Raw genomic sequence first — 23,424 nt, 5'->3', positions numbered from 1 at the left:
ATAATTATATCATTAGTATAATTATTAATATACCAATATTATAAAACACTTATTTTTAATTAAAATAGTTGGTATCAAATAGAATGAGTGTTAATAAACGACATAACAATTGTGTGGATAATTATATTAAGATAATGAATATCATAGTAAGACAAAAATTAAAATAACTTAAAAATGTATATATTGGTTATCAATTGGTAAAAACTTACAAGTCATGTAATAATATATTACCTATTGCAAATCACAAACTACTATTTAATTTATGTTTCTATGGTCTACAGCGACAATGAGGGTATTACATGTTCATAATTTGCAAAATAACAAAAAAATAATTAACGAACAACAAATAATATTCTCGGCAAGACGTCTAATATAAGACGCATGCAAACAGGTGTCGTCGAGAAGAAAAACATCACAAAGACCAACGGTGCCCGACAACAATATTTGCCAAGTACCTACACACCCGCTCGGGTATATGGAACTAACGTAGCGTAGTATTCGATGAGGAACCAACGTGTCAGCACAATTGACATCGTATCATTATTGCTCGTACCTTTTTCGGTAGCGGTGGAGTCTGGACGACGACACGATCCGTAGAGTCCGCCACGACTACCGACGGCTATGAGCTCACCCGCACCAGGTCGCTACCTGCCCAGAGCGGTGTTGCGGTACGACGATTACGGACGGCTGGATCGTTATGCCGCGGAAAAACAGTGTAAGTTGCGTGTAGAAAGACTCTGCCGAGGAAACGATACCGCAGACTTGATCGCCGCAACACTAGAAAACCGTTTTCACCGATTCCATAACATTTTCAACAATACTCGCGCGATTCCGTACGCAAAGTGGTCGCCCGATGTGTCATATTATTTCTGCAGTGTGTGTGTTTGTGTGTGTTGTGTTATCAGTAGATAATGTTTTTGTTGATTTCCGCGTTGAAAACGATAACGTCGTAATACTGTTGTAGACTGTAGTAGCGTTTATGTAGTGAAGGTCAGGTCTGTGTAAAATCGTCGTCGTCGTCGTTGTCGGCGGCGATTACGTTCGTGCGCGTGCGCGACGCGTTTTCACTTCCGATTTTCAGTGTATTATATTATTTTGTGATATAATATTATATATATATATATATATATATATATATATATTTTATACTTTTACAAAACTTGCTTATTGTGCTTTGGAGCAAGTAAAAAATGTTTAGTTGAAAAAAAAAAACCGAACAATGTAGGTACTCAACTGATTACACCTACCTACTTGTTTAGTACTTTTTTCCTATTTACCTAACTTTTAACTCATTATATTGAAAAATATCGTACCCGCAACCCCAGGAATAATATTATGTCTTTTATGTTTATGACGTAGGTAATATACATCTCCCATCGTCGAATAAGTACCTACATATTCATAAAAATTTATTTCTAGCGTTATTTTTAGTTACCTATTATTAAAAAATCTGAGTGGAACTCGGTCTTATAAGAGAGTTCACATCTTTGGAATAAAAAACAAATAAGTAGGTACCTAACGATAAAAATCTGAATTTCTACGAAGCGCGTAATCTTTTTCGCAGTAAATTAATTTTGAATCGTTCAATAGTTTTTATGTTATTTGTAATTGTAAGTATACCTATTGTATCATTTGGCCCTTTCCCGTAACTAGAAATTGACTGAATTTTTCGAACTTTATGACAGCCAAACGTTTAAAGAAATTCTCAAATAGGTGCACACAAAGTTGCAGCATGGAAGAATTTGCTTAAGCTTTTAATTCATTTTTTATAGAACTCTTCGATATTGTAGAATTGTTGTAGTGAGTTGTGGTCAATTTTCGCTTTTAAACTTAATGTAATACTATGTAACGCGGTGTAGAGAAGAATTGAGATTTAGCCATTTAGGTAATGATTTGCGTGCACGATACAAATATCACACGATGTACACGCTCATCACCGAAAGCTAGCCAAACTTTACCTACTGTAATAGCACTATTTTTTAAACTCGAAATAATTTCTCGACTTGATGGAGAAACAGTTATACATAGAATTGCGTTTGGCCATGTTTGGCCAAAAAGAACACGTCTCGGTCTCGCCAAAAACATATCGTAGGATCTTTATTTGAAATTGAAATTTCTACAGCGAAACGAACAGTTTATATTGGTATTACAATGATTATCAACATAATATATTATATTCAAAAACCATCGAATTAGAGATTTATTTAAATGTTATGATAACGATATTTATTATATCCTGTTGTTGATTCTATAAATAATATTTCCTACTTATTGCATTAGATTATATAAATAGCCTCACATTAAAGTGGGTTAAAGTTGGACGTTGGACCAATATTTTCGTGAGATTATGATCTCTAGTCTCCCTAAAAACATTGGTGTGATAAAAAAAAATGGATGAATTTAATATATTATACCGGTATAATGGGATAAATGGCTTTATGTGTTATTACAATGTATCAAGATTAAAATTTTCATATTGTTACTGAACTAGGTATTGTATATTTAAAAAATCATAAAATCATAAAAAAAACAAACAGTATAACAACATACATAGGTAGTTGGTTTTACGCATACTTTATAGGCATCTACGAAAAACCGTAAGCAATTGCATTGTTCTATTACTAATTGTTAAAATCTTGTACGTTTTTGGCGTTATTAGGTACGAATCTCAAATTGATCGCCTGTTTATTTTATTATGTAGTGTAATCTGTTCAAATAATGTTCAAATAATATAAATAAGAGGGTTATAAACACATTATATACCTAACTTCAATGGCCAATCAAAAAAAAAAAAAAATAATTCTATAGGCACACCATTGGTAGCCATTATAGCCTTTATATATAACATAAGTTTAAACTAAAGCCCGGATTTGTATCCATTAAAATATTATTCGCGTATTATACATTTATACTTCATATTAATACATTATACTGAGATTTTTTAGAATCTGAACAGAGCGATGAATGTATTGATTTTACAAAGACGCGGTTATGATGTGTGTGTGTTTTTCTGTCTGTCACATAAAAATAGCAGTAAAAATGCTTTGATTTTCAACTTTGAAAGAGATGTTTGGTACTTTGAAAGTTTAAAAATAAAAAATTCTCAGTAATTTTCAAAATAATCGGAAATAACAAAAGGTTAAGGAAAAACAGGAATTTTTATATAAAACTATGTTTACTGCGCAGTATTCTGCAAACTATAGGTTCTGTTTTATCGTTGTGATTCAAAAACAAAATATAACCGTGAATAATTTAGATTTTCACTAAATGTTTTTATCATATTCTAGACTGGGTAAAATGTTCAAAATATTTTGACTATTTTGAAGCAATTTATAGTTTATAGTTATTATATATATATATTATTAATATATAATTTATAGTTGTTTTAATTTTTTTTTATAAATATCGATAAAAATTATTCACTAGGTCAAAAAGCTTGAAAATTTAATACAGGATTCTACATAAGATGTTCTTTGAACTATTTAAAAATATTAAAAAAAAAAAAAATAATTTGACATTAAATTATAAAATTGATATAAAATTTTAAATTAAAATGTCCACAAAATTCAATTTTTTCTAGTCAAAACTTGGAAGTGTATTTACATAGTCCTTCAAAGGTAAATCAGGCTGAAACTAAAAACTAAATAATATAACATATATTAACACAATTATTTTTTGTAGACATTTGAAGTTCAAATGTTGACAAATTACATTATATTTTAACTATGAATAATGAAGTTCACTAATTTGTGATAGTTTAAAAACTTTATTCTTGGGTCTAAAAACTTTTACGTAAATTATGAATTTTACTGTATGCAATGACATTTTCAAAATAATATATAGATTAGTTCATAGATATGACTATATGAGTAATAGTTTTTTATACCACGAACATATTATACTATTTTTCGACAAAATGGTATATATTGTCTCCAAAGTTAATAAAACTAATATATTTCTGCATAATTACAAATGGTTATAATAATTTATTATTAATACTAATAATAATAAATAAATACCAATAATTTTTACGGAAAAAATTTTTTCGATTTTTAGATCTTAGTGCTATTATTTTAATTGCTGTAAAATATTTGCCATAATGAGTGCGTTCATATAAATTCTTTTCAAAATATTATGTGAAATCTCCATACCTCCAAAACCGATTACAATTTATCACTCACGAATATGGGGATCAACGCTGTTATTTATTATAGGTATGGACGTATGATGAAAATATAAAACAAATTCTGTAGAATTGTTAACCAGGTGAACCTGGATGATTCAATTTCTGTACAGATTATGACTCGAGGTGTTTAAGCTTATTATAACGACAAATTGTTGCATGCAAATTGAACAAAACTATATATATAATATATATATACAATTGAATTATAACTTATAACAATTATTTGCATACTTAACAATCTGGTAAATTCAAAAGTGTTATATGTAGATTATGAATATAGTAAGGTGAACAATAATTCTAAGAAGTCAAAGTGTTCTATATTTTACTATTTGCATATTTTTATGAAAATTCAAAAATGCTAAAAACAATATAAAATATTCTGTATTACGACTTCGCAATATAAAATAAATACAGTAAAAATGTATAATAGTATACCTATACATACGATTTTAAAATTCCAACTGTTAAAAAACTGCCAAACACGCATACTTAAAATACCACGCAAAAGTTCTCCGGCACTCAAACCTATTGACCATTTATTACAACTCTCTTTCATTTCAAAACGTAAACATTCCTAATGTATTCAGTAGACATCTACAACAACAATGGCTGTAGAGATCTTTTAAAATAAATGTTTTTTATTTCTCAAGAAAAAAAAGAATGAAAAAAGTATATTCATCGCATACAGTGAACTAATTATTTGTCCATCTCTTATCTTCTGTATTTTTTTTTCAATGCAATTATTTAATAGTTTATCATTAAACTTATTGTAGAGAATTACAACATGTGTAGATTATTTAAATTAACCAGTAAAAAAATAAATAATAAAATATTATAAATTATTTTACTAAATTGTGTTTACACTTTAAACTACTTATAGATAGGCTAAACACATTCAAACCAAACGCTAAATTAAAATATAAAATTATTTCAATTGTATGTTTACGCATATTAATGTTGATTGTTATTTTGATTACAATTTAAAATATTTTATGTTTTTGCAGAGTTAAGAAAATTATTGTTCATTGGTAATATGTATTATTTTTTTTGGTTTTCTATAATTTAAATGGTGAGTGTAACTCACTGCAATTATTATTAATTATAATAATTCCATTTTACTTAGTTATACATGTTTTCTTGAGTAAATGTCATCAGGCACTGTCGATTAGTCTATAGGGGTGGACTGGCTTGGCGGGACACCGACACAAATTCCGGTGTCCCCGTCACAATAATAGATTAAAATATGATCTGATAATAGTTTTAAAATTAAAAATATATAGTACCTATATGAAATAACATAAAATTATTTAATTCAAATAATTTATATGAATATACGATGTACTGTTGTACGAAACATGTATATTCAGAGAAATCATATACACGCCGAACAATTAGTATATGGATTTATTTACAAACTTTAATAGGTATTATTATTATATTTATATTTATACTCGTAATTACTAATAACAACGCCACCGTCGCCACTCACCATCAAACATAAAATATGTTTTGTTCTCTGTAGAGCATTGATGCTCGTACAATCAAAGTCGCAATAGTTAATTTTAATACACAGGTAGTATATTAAAATGTGTATCTCTATAAAAAAATATTTTATACGTGTAGTGTACCTATATATTTATATAATTATACCTATCTGCATTAAATGTTGCAAATATTGTTTAAGTAATAAAGGGTTTAATGCCATTATTATATTTTTAACATAATACTAACTTATGACTAAATTATTTTGTTCCCCGTTAATTTTTGGCTTGGTAAAATAAAATTCCCGGCCTGAAATATTGATCCAGTCCGCCCCTGTGACGATTACTATTATTATTGTTCAATATATAATAGACCTCGCCGTTGATACACGATTAGCAAGAAAATAAATTCAAATTAGGTTATAATTCATAACCCATCTTACACACACATACACAAATACACATATATAGCCGGTATAGTCACCCAATGTCATCACTGAAACAGTGAAACCCTCGCAAATATAAACGTGTCTCGTCTCTTAGTCTCTATATAATAACATGCATTATGTATGAGGTACACTAGTATTATAGGTATCTACGCCAAAACTGAAAACGATAAACCGTCTCGACTTCTCGAATAGGTACGTAAACCGTATAAGACGGACATAATATAAATATATTTATTTATTTTTTATTGGACGCGTTTAATAATATATTTTTTTTTTATTATCGCGTCGTAACCACAAATTCGATTGGTAAATAGCATGCAAATATTTATTATGCAGGAACAAATATCCTACAATATACCTACTGCGAAGAGAAGATCCCAGGAATAATACCATTAGTTTTATCTACGAGTCTAAAATGTTTACACCGCATACTATGATACAACTTATAAATTATAACGATTATAATGATATATTATACATAAACGATAATCTGATTACAAACGGTGTCCTTAGTCCTTCGCACTACGCATATATAAGAACCATTATATAGGTACTATAGATTATACTATTACGTAATTAGATGCTGACGATGGCTAAGCGACGAGAAAGAGCACCTGGGGATTTAGTATTTTAACGGATCTTGAAATCAGACATTTTATAACCTGTCAGCTGTCATTATGACATTGTGCTAACTACTTATGTGTTTATTTTCAACAATAAATTAAAATAATAATTATTACTATTATTTATTACCTACATTTAAACAAAGAATAAGGTTTTTAGTTATTTTATTTGTAATTTAAAAATATTATTTGTGGGTACTCGAACCGTTTAACCGTTTATTATTTTATTTTATACATAAATATAATGACATTTTTAAATGCAATGTTGTCGGTTAAAATTATACGATTACTTTTATAGCAATATAAATATATCATAAAATACCTATAGACCGACAGACCGACTTCACTCGGAATCGTTTTTCGTATGCAATGATTTATCACTGAATTCAAATTTCCCACATACACATTAAAGTGAATTACTCCTCAATGACGAGATACACTTACTGTATAGTAGAGCGGTTACGTTATTCATACTTTTTTTTTATCTATAGGTACTTGATTTTTTCCTTTTGAGTATGAATTGTACTAAATTCTCGTTTGGCGTCTTTCATTTTATCAAAATTTACATCATTACATTCTTTCTCAACCAAAATAAAAAAATTACAGGTCAAAATATCCAAACTCAAATATTCAATGGCAAAAAATCAAGTTAAGTGAAATGTGTTGTCTTCTACTCTACTCATCAAAACGTGAAATTATATTAATAAAATAGACTGTTTTAATATTTTATACCTATAATGTGAGACGTGAGTACCTACTATAAGAAGTGTTAAGACTAAAAAAATTGAATTGTGCTCCTCATGGTTTTAGTTTTAATTTTTAGGTATAGATCTTTTTTATTTATTAGAATTATTATTCTACCTATATAGGAGTACCTATAGACGATAATTATTGTTCCCTTTTTGTTACTATATACAATGTGTCCCGGGGCGAAGTGACCGGCCGCCGTCATATGAAAGTATATACCTAAAATGACGAAGAAATAACCTTTAAAGTGGGGGTCTAACTATTTTTTTTTTTGAGTTATGGGCAATTTAAGTTTTTTTAAACCAAACAAAAACTACCACGGATTTTTTTATGTTTCTCCGAAACTTTTCAACATTTTAACATAATTTTTTTTTTGTTTTAAAGCTATTTAATTGTCCTTTCAACCAACATACGCAATTAAACCAAACTTATGTAAATTATTATTATTAAATTGAAAAAATTAAATTTTTTTTATCAAAAGTTGGAATTTTTAAAAATAAATCTCGTATTACTCAAAATAATTCAATATTTAGTATGAGTTATTTTGGTTGTGTATTATTCTACAGAATAATACCTTGATTACCTTATAAGTTTGGTTTTCATATCTTTCATAATCGCAGAGTTATACGCAGCTAAACATTACAGGTCTTTTGTGATTTTAATTATTGGCAATTTATTTTATGGTAATTTTAGGTGATATAAATAATGTAAGAAGTCAATTTTTTTTAAAAATAAAATAAAAATAAAGTAGTTTAATAATAATAATAATTAAATAACAAGGAAATAAATGTTATGTTTATTTGATTAATTAATAAGATTTTCAAAGTGTTCCCCACCTAACTGCAAACAAGCTTGAGCTCTAAATGAAACACTTTGTGCAGTCCTTTGTATTTCAGCATGATTTTGTCGTATTTATTCTGCTGCTATCACCCCTAATGAGTTTATGCCTAAGTTATACTTGATGTTTAGAAAAATTATAAATTGCCAATAATTAAAATCACAAAAGACCTGTAATGTTTAGCTGCGTATAACTCTGCGATTATGAAAGATATGAAAACCAAACTTATAAGGTATTCAAGGTATTATTCTGTAGAATAATACACAACCAAAATAACCCATACTAAATATTGAATTATTTTGAGTAATACGAGATTTATTTTTAAAAACTCCAACTTTTGATAAAAAAATTTAATTTTTTCAATTTAATAATAATTATTTACATAAGTTTGGTTTAATTGCGTATGTTGGTTGAAAGGACAATTAAATAGCTTTAAAACAAAAAAAAAATTATGTTAAAATGTTGAAAAGTTTCGGAGAAACATAAAAAAATCCGTGGTAGTTTTTGTTTGGTTTAAAAAAACTTAAATTGCCCATAACTCAAAAAAAAAGAGTTAGACCCCCACTTTAAAGGTTATTTCTTCGTCATTTTAGGTATATACTTTCATATGACGGCGGCCGGTCACTTCGCCCTGGGACACATTGTATAATTATACGAATCAATAATACAATATATTATAATATTGTAAAATATATAAATTATCTCTATGTATATTTATAATTTCTTTATTACATATAAAGTATTAGAATTTTTTACGTCAAAAAGAAAATTAATTGAAAATTATATAAATGAGTAAATGACTGCTATGACTATATGAATCAAGAAATTTTCGACTGCTAGGTGGGTGGTAACAAGACCCTTATAAACATCTTATAATATATAATATATATTAATAATAAAATAAATTAAATTAAATAACATAAATAATATTATATAAAATATATAATAAATATTATAATATTTCTTCTGCAATCCATCTCATTAGCATAAACATATTACATATATACAGCTCACATACTTTCCTAAATAAATAAGCTTTAGAAATGTTTGAACTTATGTTTTCTGAATTCGTTCGATCGTTATAGTATATTTCTTGAAACTATCGATGATACCTATCTTTCTTAAAATATTTCGTATTATACGCAGAAAGGTCACGACGCGACTTGTAGAATAAAATGACTAGGTGTTTGTTTTTTTGACTTTCTGTATTAAATTATTGGTAATTTTATGTTTTTACCCTATTATAAATCGATGTTTTATATTATTGTTAGCTCTAACTATTAGCATTTTAATAAAATTGTAAATGTATCTATAATTTATAAAGATTTAATTAACATTAAGTAAAAAATTATAACAATGTAGTTATTATTTTTTAAAGAACATTTAAAAAAACGCAACCTGCTTTTGTTGTCCTCATCTTACAAGTTCGTAACATAATACATTTATTTTTAGCAGTTCACTTTTAGTTTTGTTGATTTTAATACTAAAGTAAATTAAGTATGTTAATTTTAACATTTAAAAATAATAAACAATAATATATTGATATTTATTGGTATTCCCTTGAAGGATTTTTTATATATATATATATATTGATTTTAAAGTAAGTTATAAACATTTTTAAATTTATTGTATTTTACAATAAAATATAAAATAATAATTTTATATTGAATATATTATTATCATTATGTATTGTGAATAATAGGTACCATATTATTATACTTCTAACTAAATTAAAATATTTTTAAAAAAAACTTCTGAGGGAATACAAATAATGTTACCTTTAAATTTAGATATAAGTTACACTTACAATTCACTCTAATATAAAAACTATATCGATACTAAACGTAATTTATTGAACGTAAATTTGCTATATTATAATGTACCTACTTATAAGACCGAGATAACAAGATAAGAGTGAGGCGTCCAATTTAGAGGTGGTAGCATATTATAAATCTACCCTCGGTCTGAAAATATGTTAACACAGCACATTTTTATTACACCAAAGAAAAGTATTATTATTTTCGTCTCCTTTTTTTAAAAGCAAAAATAGTTTCAAATGCTCAGACCTGAGATGATATTTCGTTAATTTTTTTTTCATATAATATTGTATTACTGAGTTGTCCAGTTGGCCTTTTAGGTGTTATATTACTTAGGAAATACATTAAAAAAAAATCCCTTTGGAAATAAAGTTGGCATTATTTCAAGCGGAAAATTCAGCTCAAATATAATTGTAGGTACTAATGTATGTTAAAATAAAGTTTTTTTTCCTTTTTTCTTATAATAAATACCTCAGCGTGATTTTCAAATATGCAAAAATAAATGTAAATTTAAAAAAAAAGAGGAATAAATAGAAGGGCTGACTATATACTATAGAAATATCGAGGGGTAAGAACCCTCAAACATGGTTTTTAGAAATAAAGCAATAATTTTTTTTTTATAAGTAGTCAACTATTTAATTTGGAAAAAAATGTAATTAAATAATTAATTAATTGACTACACGAGTATGTATTATTCAATTAAAAATGTAATTACTTATTACAATGTAACATCTAAACGTTTAAAGTCCATAATAAATTAGACTTTTAAATAAACTCTTACGGTATTGAATTACTTTAGAAAAACAATAATACTGTTTGTAGTAACTAAACATTATGTTGTTTTTAAAATTGTTCTAAATTTCATAAGACGTTTATGATAAATACCTAAAAACGCATTTACATAAGTATTATATTTATTATAAATAAAAGCATTAAAATTTAGTGTGGTTCTTTTTATATTTTTATTATACTGTTTCCTAATTTACGCTAGATTACTAGAATAGGTATCAAATTAAATAGGCCTTAGTGAAACTGTGGGAATTCAACTCTGTGTTACGACTGTGAGAACCAAAAGCGCAGTAACATTTAAAGCCTACTAGCCAAGTTATGAAATAAACTAAAAAATAGCGGAAGCAGGACGATATAATATAAATTATGTAATTGTTTAATACTATAATACCATTAATTTCCTATTTATTAAATATATAACGGAGAGAGCAACGTGATGCAAGTTTAAACAAGGATTAGGTAAAGTATTTTTGTAAAATATTATTGCTCAAATGTTAAAAATCTTTATTATTTATAGTATAGATAGAGATTGAGGTTTTACTGTTTTAGGAAGCATATACGAATACATATTACATATACCTCGAATAAATATATATTTCTATACCTAATACACACATATATATTATATATTTAAGTATGAATATACCTAAAATTATTTTGATGTTTTCTTACTTACCTAAATATTAAAAAAAAAATAAGATTAATTTTATAGGTACTAGGATTATTTTTGCCAAATTCTCTAAATAAATTGTGCATGTTTATTGTTTACATAAAGTTTCAACCCATCATGATACATATCCAAATTTGGAATAAATAAACTTTTTGGGAATTTTAATTTTTTTTTGATTAATCAGTGTTTCATATTATTACTGTTCCATAATCTAAGTCACAAAAGATAGGCTTCTCTCCGAAACTCAAAATCTCAATTAAATACCAAAAAACGTAATAGAAAGTTTAAGTTGTGTAGGTTAGATACCTATCTATATTATAGCTCCGCCGTTGATCCTGTTTGCACATAATATTATGTAATATAAAACTATATCCTGGCCGACGGCTGCGGGCTAAGGAAATAACTAAAATAAGTAAAACGGGCGAGAGCACAACAAAATAACCATAGCCCACAGGCTATATAATGGGAAGTCACGAAGTCAGATTAAAAACGTTGGTAAACAAAATAATATTGACACTATTCGTCTTTCGCCAAAAACGGACATAAACGGACCTGGGGATATAAAACACACAAGCCGTTATTACCTAATATGGCTTTCAAAATGTATCAATAAAACGAGCCCGTTGATTAAATAACAACGCTACAACAACAATAGAAATAATAAGAATTATTTGTTATTTTATTCGAAACAAAATATATTATACGAACAATTTCTTGAAATTTAAATCAATGCCTCAATTTTGACGGATTCCTACAATAACCACCATTGTAATACATTTTCGTCTTTGCAGAAAGGAAAGAAGTCCAATAATAGATATATTTATTTACTTAGTAAAAAAAGGCAAGTGAATATCTAGTTACAGAACAAATATATGCTTTTTGTTTATCAACAAACAATTATTTATTAAAATTATAAAAGTAAATACAATATTTGAACAAAATAATTCACTTGTTTTTCAAAATTGAATTTTCGCAATAAACCAAATAAAATATTGAATACGAAAAATAAATAATATATTATATTTTATCGTAATAATAATTTGTGTATTTTAATAATTCTAAAAAAAGAAATTTTAAATAATAAAAAGTCCACCAATACAAATTCATCTAACACGAGCGGGTGTATAAATAATAAATGTGATAACGATAATACATATAATTATTTTTTTTATTTGTGCAATATTTTCATTAATTTATCATGAAGTTAATAACTTAAAACTGTGAAATACAAACCCACACACTATGTTATAATAATGCCATCTCACAATTCTCACCAAGTGACAAGACGTGACATCGTGTCGAAAACACGGACTACGGGTATCTACCCGTGTATACCTATGTATATAAGCCTTAAGTTTATATAACAACTGTTTATCGGTTCAACGGTTACAAGTATACAACACATGAAACGGGATGCTGACAATGTCTACTTAGTACCAGTACACTGTACACTTTTTGATAAATGTATGAGTTATAAGTGTATGACAAGTATAATATATGTCCGACTATATGTTGTCCAGAAATCAGGATGATAGTGTATTATTATTTCATGTGAGATTCATCAAACATCGTTGGTGGTATAAGTAGCGTGTTCAGTTAGATTTGGTGGTCAATCGTCTTCATTTCAAATTTGAATAAGTAAAGCAAGTATTATGCAAGCTAAATGTTCGCCTGTCGACATTGAACATGAAAATTGCTAATTAAAAAAAAAAAATAGTATAATACTCGTGCCACATAGTATATTATACGAGTAGTTTATCAGTTTCGTGATTTCATTAAATGGATCATATTGATTGTAATAATATAATATAATTTAAACTTGGCAAACTATTTGTGTAATATTGCATATAATTCTAAATATGGTATGATAATAATATATCGTGATAAAATAATGATGTGCCACACATACAATTTCTATATATGAGTTAGGTTAGGCCCTGCTCTCCCTATGAACATTATACTATACTTTGTCAGACGAGAAGTATATGTTTAGATTTAAATTTTAGGTACCTACTGATATACTCTTTGTAAGTAATGGGCTGGAATATTTTTTTTAATATTATTTAGAATATTTATTAAGTTTGTCATACTATAATTATCAGTCAATTATTTTGTCTGTCGACTCTTTCCTTCTCATTTATTTGTTACTAAAATATTCAAACAAAAATTAAAACTTAAAATAATGTAACATAATCAGCCAGTTATAAAAAACACTGAACATAGAAAGAAACTAAGACTCAGTTCAAATGAAAGAGCTTTCTACTACAAAATTAAGAAAAACAAGAAAAAAATAGCAAAACTATAAGAATGAAGGTAACCTAACTTGCTGTCTCCTTCATCATAATCATTATAATCATCGTTATTATCAACATCATTAACTTAATTTGCATAATATTGTATATTTACATTTTTATTTATAAAATGTATTATATTTTAAAACAACATTTTTTTTTTGTATTTTAAATTAATTTATTAAAAAAAAAAGCATTACAAAGCAACTACCTAATGAATATTTCTAAAAGTATGGATTATCTATAATAATTTTAATAAAATACTTACAAACATTAAAAGGAAAAAAAACATTTTTAGCTATATCTAATAAATTAATGAATTATATATTATATATAATGTATTGTATATACGATAAAATGAAACATACGAGTAGTTACTGATTTATTTATTAGATAATTGTGAATTCTATAATATAAAAGTAGCTATCAGCAGTTAAAATGTTCATATTTTAATAAATTTTTTAAATAGCCATTAAATATTAATGATATAATGATAATTAAATATAGTATAATATATATTATATATTATACCTTTTATAAAAATAATATATATTATCAAAATGTTAATAGTAATTACAATAAGATACTAAATAAACATCAGACTTCTGCAGGCTACTTATATTTATGTATATAAATTAGTGTCATAATAATATTCTCTGGGAGTAAATTTTAATGTATTGAATAATGTATATAGTATATGTTATTGTATAGTAACTATACAACTGTTGTACGACGTACATTTAAGATAATTAATTAGAATTTTAAAAACTCCTTTCATTTTGTTTATTTATATTTTAGGTATGTTTACAATGAGCAATACGCATAATTGTATTTTAAAAGGCTATAAGGTAAACACATTTTTAATGATCCATAGAATTTTCAATAAAATTATTAAGTTCAACATCTGGAATTGTATTCTTTTGTCAACAATAGTCATTGTGCGTCATTCAAAAAGTATTGTAGGGATTCAATGTAAAATGTTCCAAGATAATAATGTTTTTGTATTTTCTTTCGTTTAAGAGTAATGGATATTACCTATATAAAGGAACAATAACATTATATTTTTGTTTATTATTATTAAATTAAATATTAATATTTTTTATCCATTTTAAATAGTAAAGTTAGTAAATAGTATAAATATAGCTTTAATAATACTGCATAATATTGGGTAGATATTTTTATATGTTTATACTGTGATAACATAGTTGTCATTATATTTATTATTATTATTATTATTATTATTATTATTTTTTGTAATATTATTAATTATGTTATGTTGGCAGTTATGTCAACTTGCTGAGCGTGTGCTCACTGATTTTTATTGTATATATATATATAAATATTTTAGTGTGTTGTTTTTGTAATGTTCACATATGTTGTTTTAAAATATGTATCGTATTTCGAGTGCTACAAGGTTGTGTACTTATTTTTAAAATTCTGAACATGATTTAATAAAATAAAACTGCTAAGTTACAAAACACAAAATGGTGTTACGTTTAACAAAATTAAACAGAGAAATAAAATAAAACAATACTTTAAAGCTCATTATAGTAGAAGATTTTAGAGCCCTGATATATGTGGTCATTTTATTACAGTTACATCAACCTTTAACAAAACGTATAAAAGCCATTACGCGCATGTCAAAAAATGCATACAATAAAATTTTTTTTGCTGACACACATATATAATACGTAGACTATAATAATATATAATGTATAAAAATAAATAGATTTAAACAGAAGGTATTGAATAAATTTCATTTCAAATGTTTAGAAAAAAAAACTGTACAATTTCTAAGCGTCTATAGTAGGAATTATATAAGGTACACCTACTGCAGTCTACACGTTGAGAAAAAAATACTCGTAATTATTTAGTAATGTTATAACTTATAATAACTTACTACTACAACAGTACTACTTATTTCAAAATATATTTGAAACTAGTTAAACTGTTCAAAGCAATACAATGTGCATGCATTGTTTGATTAGTTTATAATAGTATACTAATAATATAGCCATATATAGGTAACATGCAATAACACATTAACCAATCGGTATATTTATTTTAGTGTTTATTCTAAAAGTGATTATATTATATAAAATTAATCAATGGGTAATAAAAATAGTGCATTCTGCCACCTTCTTCTAGAACACTTAAAAAAAAATATATATTTATTTAATATATTAAATTTTGTATTTAAAAGACGGCCTAGATAAATATATTAAAAGTTATATAGATGAGTTCAATAAAACTGATGTTTGATTATTGCACTTCTTTAAGTTTTATAAATAAACTGATAGTTTTCTTTTGCTTTTGATATTTCTAAAATAGGTCGTTCAATACATTAATACCTAAATATAGCTTGTATATATTATTGTAAACTAGATAGTATATTAGTATTTCTATTATTATTTTAAACCGTGATAGTGAATCAATCAAATAATTTATACGTCTTAAAAAGTTAAAACATATGAAGCTCATTTCTAGTTTTTGAAATTTATTATGTTTATAGTAGATGAATCTTAAAATTTTTTCACAACATTGTAAATTTTACATATTTCAAAATAATATTGAAAAGAAAAATTTTAAATGGTTCATTTTTAAAATACTGTTAATTATTTATCTTTATCTTTTTCTTTTTTTGATAAAACTATCTAATGCGCCAACACATCTTTATATGTACCTACTTATATGTAAATTAAATACGCCTTTATTGTTTTATAACCACATTCTTATTTCTATATATAGGAATTCTCCAAATTCACGAGTAATAATATTCTAACAACTAGCAAGTATTCGTTATTATACCTGAATTCAACATCAACATCAACCCTATAAATTTACTATATTATTACTATTACTCATCTTTAAAGATCTTTGTACAATATCTATTCTATTCCGAACCATTTATTCAATTTAGAAGAAGCTCTTAATGAGAAAATATCAAATTTTCTAACTAAAATAAACATTATGTATTAATTTTAAAACATTTTAAATATCTCCATATCTTAGTTCTTAGGTTTTTATATACAGCCATAAACCCCCCCCCCCCCCAAAAAAAAATTATAAATCAAAAACTCTAATTTAATTTTGTAAATTTACCTAAGCTGTATGATATAAATTAATAACCGCATAGATGTTTAAAACAATAATGAATATTGTATACGTAGACACCACTACACAGAGTTAAACGCATTTTATACTAAAAAAATATAGATTACCAACAACATTTAATTTTTCCTAACATTCAAAAACAGTTTTAGTATTCTTTCATCATCAATACAATTTATTGAAATAATATTCAATTTTAAAACAATATTTTTATATTATGTAATAATAATAAATTTTAATTGTGAGAGTCGTTATTTTTGTTGATAGGTACCTAAATAAAGTAATACATATAATTGTTGAGCTGTAATAGTTATCATACAAGAAGCTAATTAAAATGTATACATAATAAGTTTATATAAATTTACTGTTACACTTTATCTTGTGTATTTTATTTTTTAGTATTTATTTGAAATATTATAGTTTTTGATGAAGTATCTACTATATCTATAGACAGCATTTAAACATTTAATAGTGATAATAGTTTTATATAAAATTGCTTTCTTAACGTTATAGATTCATACTGGTATACTTTAAATCCTGAGCAAAACTAAAAAACCACGTGTGTTAGTGTCTGTCATTACCTTTTGGTCTATGACCGAATTAAAACATATTAATAATAATACAATAATTAGGTACAAAATTATTCCAAACTATAGCACCTCCGGTCCTTCCTCCCTCCGGAAAAATTGAAAATACTTCACTATGATTTTGTGTATATATTTATATTTTATGTATTCAATATTCCAATAATATATTCAAATTGTTATGTTTTTATAAAAATTAGTTTAACCAATAATGCACTACTGAATAAATAAAATAAGTAAAATAAATTCTTTAGTAGAAGTATAAAATATGCTTTTTAATGTACAGTATTCGCTTAGAATCATTTTTGAGATGAGTTATTGTTAGTATTTGTTATTAGGTACTTATTATTATTACTTATTAAAATAATTTTATTTTAATAAATTATAATAACTATATCCTTTTTATATTGCATATATACATATATTATTGACACATGTAGGCTTAAATTCCTAAAACAAATGTAAAAGCCCATCTACAATCAATTTTTATAGATTGCATATTGTTAAGTTATTAGGTAGGTATATGTATAAAAGTCAAGATCAGGTGTAAGCTTAACTTTTGTATAATCTACACACTACGCTTTCTACGTGGTTTATGTTTTATAGAATAGATTGTATTTTCCTCAACTTATAGGTACACCTTTATTTTTTATAACTTATAACCTTTTATGTGTATTCGCAGACGACAAATCGATCAAATTTAAAACATCAATGTCTACATAATATGTATTATGCATGTAATACACACAATTTTTATTCTTAGTATCTATACATAGTGGACAAATCTGCAACTTCAAAAATCAGGGATCCTGTGGGTCACTGCATAATACATTTCTATGAATCAAAAAATTCGATTATACTAATATTTATACCTACTCATAAGTATATAATAAACAAACCATCACTTTATTATGTCATATTATGTAGATTATCTTATTCCATATATAATAAAAAATATTTGAACTACGTGACGTATAGGAATATAATATTATAACATATAATACATCACGAAGACATGAAACATTAATACACTAGGTTAAAAATTAGTAAAAGGTGAATACTGAACACCATACTATACTTATATTATAATCTATATACCAGTGCTTGCTACTACGTGGAATTTAATAATTAGCTTAAAATGCTATGACGTGAGTAAATACATTAGCTATATGTACGCCTATATTATATTACCTACGAGACTATTTATTTGTATAATATACAAGGTGATATTTTTTAATAGTGAACAGTAAACATTCTAAGTATTGAAAATTTTTAACGTTTTCAAAAATATTTTTTAGCATTAATAATTGAAATCACTACAGAACAATTTTTGAATATCCACACATTTTTAATTTTGTGTTCCGAAACAAAATATTTTCCTAATGATACCAAAAAATCGATGTTTGAATAAACAGTTAATTTTTTATAAACACAGTTTAGGATATATTACACTAAAAGTGTTCGAAGTATGGATGTAATTTGCATATTAAAACTATCAAAAAGTGATATAAAATTAAATGCAGCTAATATTATAAAAGAAGTAAATGAAAAAAAAATAAAAACTGTTTGTAAATAAAAAAAACTATTCACTTATATGATAAATATAGTTTTAAAAATTGTTAAAAATGAAAAAAATTTTCGAATATTCCTATTTTAAATATGACAAAACGCACAAAACTATACACAGTATCTACACACCAAACTTTGTATTTGATTTTATAAAACAAATTTTTCTATTACTAAAAATATTTTTAAATCAAAATGCAAAACCATATAAATACAAAAAGCTCTGGGTTCTAATTATAAGTATTTAAAATATATATTAGCATAATATGAGTAACTACTAAGCAGCGTTGGTCCACTATACTTAAAACTCAGTTCGCATAAATTTAAACATATACTTAAATAAATCATATAACTACTATTTCAACATACTCGTTTGATATTCGATTTTTGTTTATTATGGAAATTCTTAAACAAATTATTCATATAGAAATGTTTCAGAACACAAAATAAAAAATGTATGGAATCAAACTTAATAAATTATAACGTTAAAAAAATAGTATCTAGATGTAAAAAATTAAAAAAAAAATATTAAAATTAAGGTTAAGACTTTTCGACAAAATGAATGTATATACTGTAAAAAGAATAAACCAACTTAATAGTATGCATATTATATACTTACCAATTCAGAAAATTATTATACGTTGGTGTTTATAAAATATAAATTTCATGAATTATGTAACTTAATGATTATTATAATCTAACACCTCAACTCTTAATTTAGATGTAAACTTATGTGTTAATACTAAGTAATATGATTTAGAACAACAAATTTAAAAGATAACATTTATTAAAGATATTCAACTTTTGAATTAAGTATATATTAAAAAAGATACGGTCTAATTGAAAAAATCATATTACTCGTCTTATCATACTTTTTACAATTATACTTTTATAATTGTTCACGTTATATAATATACTAAAAGTACATAAGTCACATAAACTGAAATAATAAATATTTAGATACATGAAATATGAAAATAATTATTGTTCATATCACTTTTTATCGAGAATAAATAGGTACCAACATTGTAATATACTTACTATATTTTATTGAAGTATAAAACATTAAAATAACTAGGTACATATTATAATATGCGGGCTACTCCTCTAAGCTCTAATTAACTTAATTAAATACTATCAGACTCAAAAACCCATTTTCCATACAGGTATTATTCAAGCTATTAAAAATAAACATACTATTTATACCTTATTTAAGCACTATTTAAAAAATATTTATACATTTTTACACAATGATCTTATGAGAACAGCACAATAATTGATGCTCTAATCACAAAGAAACGCTGATGAGATTGGAGATTTAAAAAACATTAATTTAAAACAATGCAAAACTGATGGCATACCAATTGTGTTATATACTTACATAATATGTAATCTACGAATTATTATTGAAAAATGTCGATCTAAATTAATTTTAATAGTACCTCTATAGTCTATATTTTATGTACAAAATATGCACTATACTGCGTTAAATATTATATTAATTGGCGTACAATTGGAACAAACGAAATTTTTACAATTAATATTGATTATTTGAAGTATTACCACCTAAACAACTATACTTCAAAATATTTAAATTTTATTTTTATTTCAGAGAATTCAATTGTATAAATAAATTAAATCTTTTGATTCATAGAAACCGAGAGATAAATCCGAGTATACTACCTAGTACGTACATAATATATATGTTTCCATATTCGTTGAACTAAATAATTGTTGTGCAATTTCACCCGATCATATTAAACTTTATTATATTTAAACCACCATTATTTCCGGAATAACGATAGTCATAATATAAGCTTGTTTTCAAATTTCCAGTTATATTATGTTTGCAAGTTCCATTTTCATTTCCAAAGTTTTCAGAAAACGATGTGAGTTAATCGTCTATTTCAAAATACAAATTGTATTATTAGATATTGCAAGAGTTTAGTAAATTGAACAGTAACTAAATTTGTAATATCTAATAGCTTTGCCGTTATGGATTATGTGGTACAGCATATTTCAAAATATGATATGGTTTTGTATATGTAACTGTATATTTATGTAGAATCTAAGCGAATACTCTGAGATTTAAAAAAAAACATTAAATACATTATTTACAATGTAGCCAATAATAATTGTATTAGGTACCTACATATTGGTGAATGAATTTTCACCGTATTTATATTTTATACCTACCTACATTACAGGGATAAGATACTCCTGTATATAAACAGCATCTTAGTGGATGAGGAAAATAGGAGTGCAAGTGTGCAACAGTCATTCTCGTCATGAAAACAGACATAATTTATTGTTAATATTATTTCCTTTAAATAAATTAAATATTAATTGATGTTATAAAACTAAAAATATAACGTTTTAAATTGATTTTTAAAATTTTCCATAATTATATTATATAATATTACTGCTAAACATTATATATTTTTTTTAATTTTGAAAAAAGTAAAAACGGAAAGTTTAAAATAATAAGTAGGTATTGATGGAAAAATGTTGGAGGTGCTAATTTGTGAACTACAGTATTTACATCAGGATTGTAAAGAATACTTTTAAAAAGTAAGTAAATAAAATAACAATGAAAAAAGTATTTATAATAATACCTACTTTAATAATTACTAAAAAAAAGTTTTTAGTATTAATTTTATTTGTATACTTGAATGATTATTATATTTTAAATTACAAAAAAATTCGTAATTAAAATAATATTCACATAATAATAGTCTATTGGTTAATATGAATTGTGATAATTGAAATAAAATAGTAAAAGTAGCCAGTAGGTATTTATATATCACTCAAATTCAATAAGAGAGAAAAAAAGTATTTGAATACGAACATTCTAATTATAAATACCTACTTTACACCTTTGGATAAGTATGGTCACTGTGACACTGCCTTATACATTATAATTAACCTAATTATAAATATTGTATACATTTTAAATAATTATCGTCGATTACCCCAAATGATTATAATCATCAATATAATTATCATCAGACGATGGACATTATCATCGTTCTGAGCTCCATTTATAACTTGGCATATCTTTCGATACATGGTATAATATTATACTCGCACACTTCGTTGGTTTCAACAATGCAACATTTCACAAGTTTTGCATAAACATTATACCTACACGTTTATAATATTATTTTAATATACACGAAGTACGAACCGATTAATGATTATCTCTTCTGTTTGACCCGGACCACGACCCACGACGGTTGGTCATAATATAAACTCATAAGTCATAACGCAACACCCGTTTATTGTAACGGGCAAAGATAAAACATTTATAATATCATAAAACATAGTAATAATAACAACAATATAATTTATATTAAATGGTCAAACTCACTTTTATTATTGAAATCGTCGTACGAGTAATCCAGATAATCGTTGTCGACGTTGTCCATCGTAGGTACACTCGATTTACGATAATATTACAATAATAAGTATCTACGTATGTATTCCCGTCCGGCAGGTACGGTTGTGTGATATGACGTTGGACGATAAAAATAAAACTACAATATACCTATCGAGACTTTAAGCGTTTTGATTTCGAACGGTTCTTTTGGCTTAACTACGAGACATGGTTTTAGTAACAGGTATTATGTTATTATCTATTACACTGTTATTTTCTATTTTGTTTATTATCGTTAAATCCAATACTATAGCATGGCGGAATCGGGCGCTACAACGAAACAGAGTGCACGTTATACAAAAAAAAAAAAATATATTCCTAATAAAGTTTTACCGCGCGAGCGTATTAATAATAAAAAATTTGCATATTTTGAACAACTACACCACCGGACGGGAAGCGGCTAGCGTACTGCTGCAACGATGACGACTACGCGACAACCGTCACACTCGTCCGTAGTATCGCAACGTGCACTGAGGAGGGCGCCACTTTTTCGACTTTCCGACTCGTCTCTGGGCGGCGACTGACGGTGGTGGCGGCGACGGCGGCGGCAGATGTGGCGATGGTAGGTAGTGTGTACGTCGCGCCGGTATGATGTATAATTATAGACGCGCCAATCTTGGTAAAAACGATTTCCGCTGCTCGTTTAATTTAAGTTTTTCAAATTATTCTCTCTCTCATACTCTTTCTCTCGCACGCTAGCTCGCCGTACAGTTGCGTTGTGAGTCGGAACCGCCTCTGCAAGAACTCCAACTGCTCAACCCCAAACCACTTACCTGGTACCAACCCCTATATACTCACTACTCCGGCAATTGGTTTTCTTCGGGCGGTTCTATTTA

General features: G+C 26.0%; 2 protein-coding genes across 6 annotated transcripts in view; one reads left to right on the top strand and one right to left on the bottom strand.

Annotated features, from left to right (window-relative positions):
• Nucleotides 1-23,067, bottom strand: part of LOC114130367 (uncharacterized) — a 29,608-nt gene extending 6,541 nt beyond the window's left edge. Inside the window, exon 1 of one of the 2 annotated variants that reach the window (XM_027995333.2) lies at nucleotides 22,523-23,067. In XM_027995333.2, coding sequence (XP_027851134.1) covers nucleotides 22,523-22,580 — 58 coding nt within the window. In that variant the 5' untranslated portion in view covers nucleotides 22,581-23,067. Of the gene's footprint in view, nucleotides 1-553; nucleotides 965-22,522 lie in introns of those variants that run through there. The other variant, XM_027995334.2, reaches the window with a different exon arrangement.
• Nucleotides 1-23,424, top strand: part of LOC126551690 (pumilio homolog 3-like) — a 149,794-nt gene that overhangs the window by 102,367 nt on the left and 24,003 nt on the right. The window lies entirely within an intron of this gene.

This window comes from Aphis gossypii, chromosome X (genome assembly GCF_020184175.1).
Source record: "Aphis gossypii isolate Hap1 chromosome X, ASM2018417v2, whole genome shotgun sequence".
Lineage (NCBI taxonomy): Eukaryota > Metazoa > Arthropoda > Insecta > Hemiptera > Aphididae > Aphis > Aphis gossypii.
This window is presented reverse-complemented; position numbering and strand designations above follow the sequence as displayed.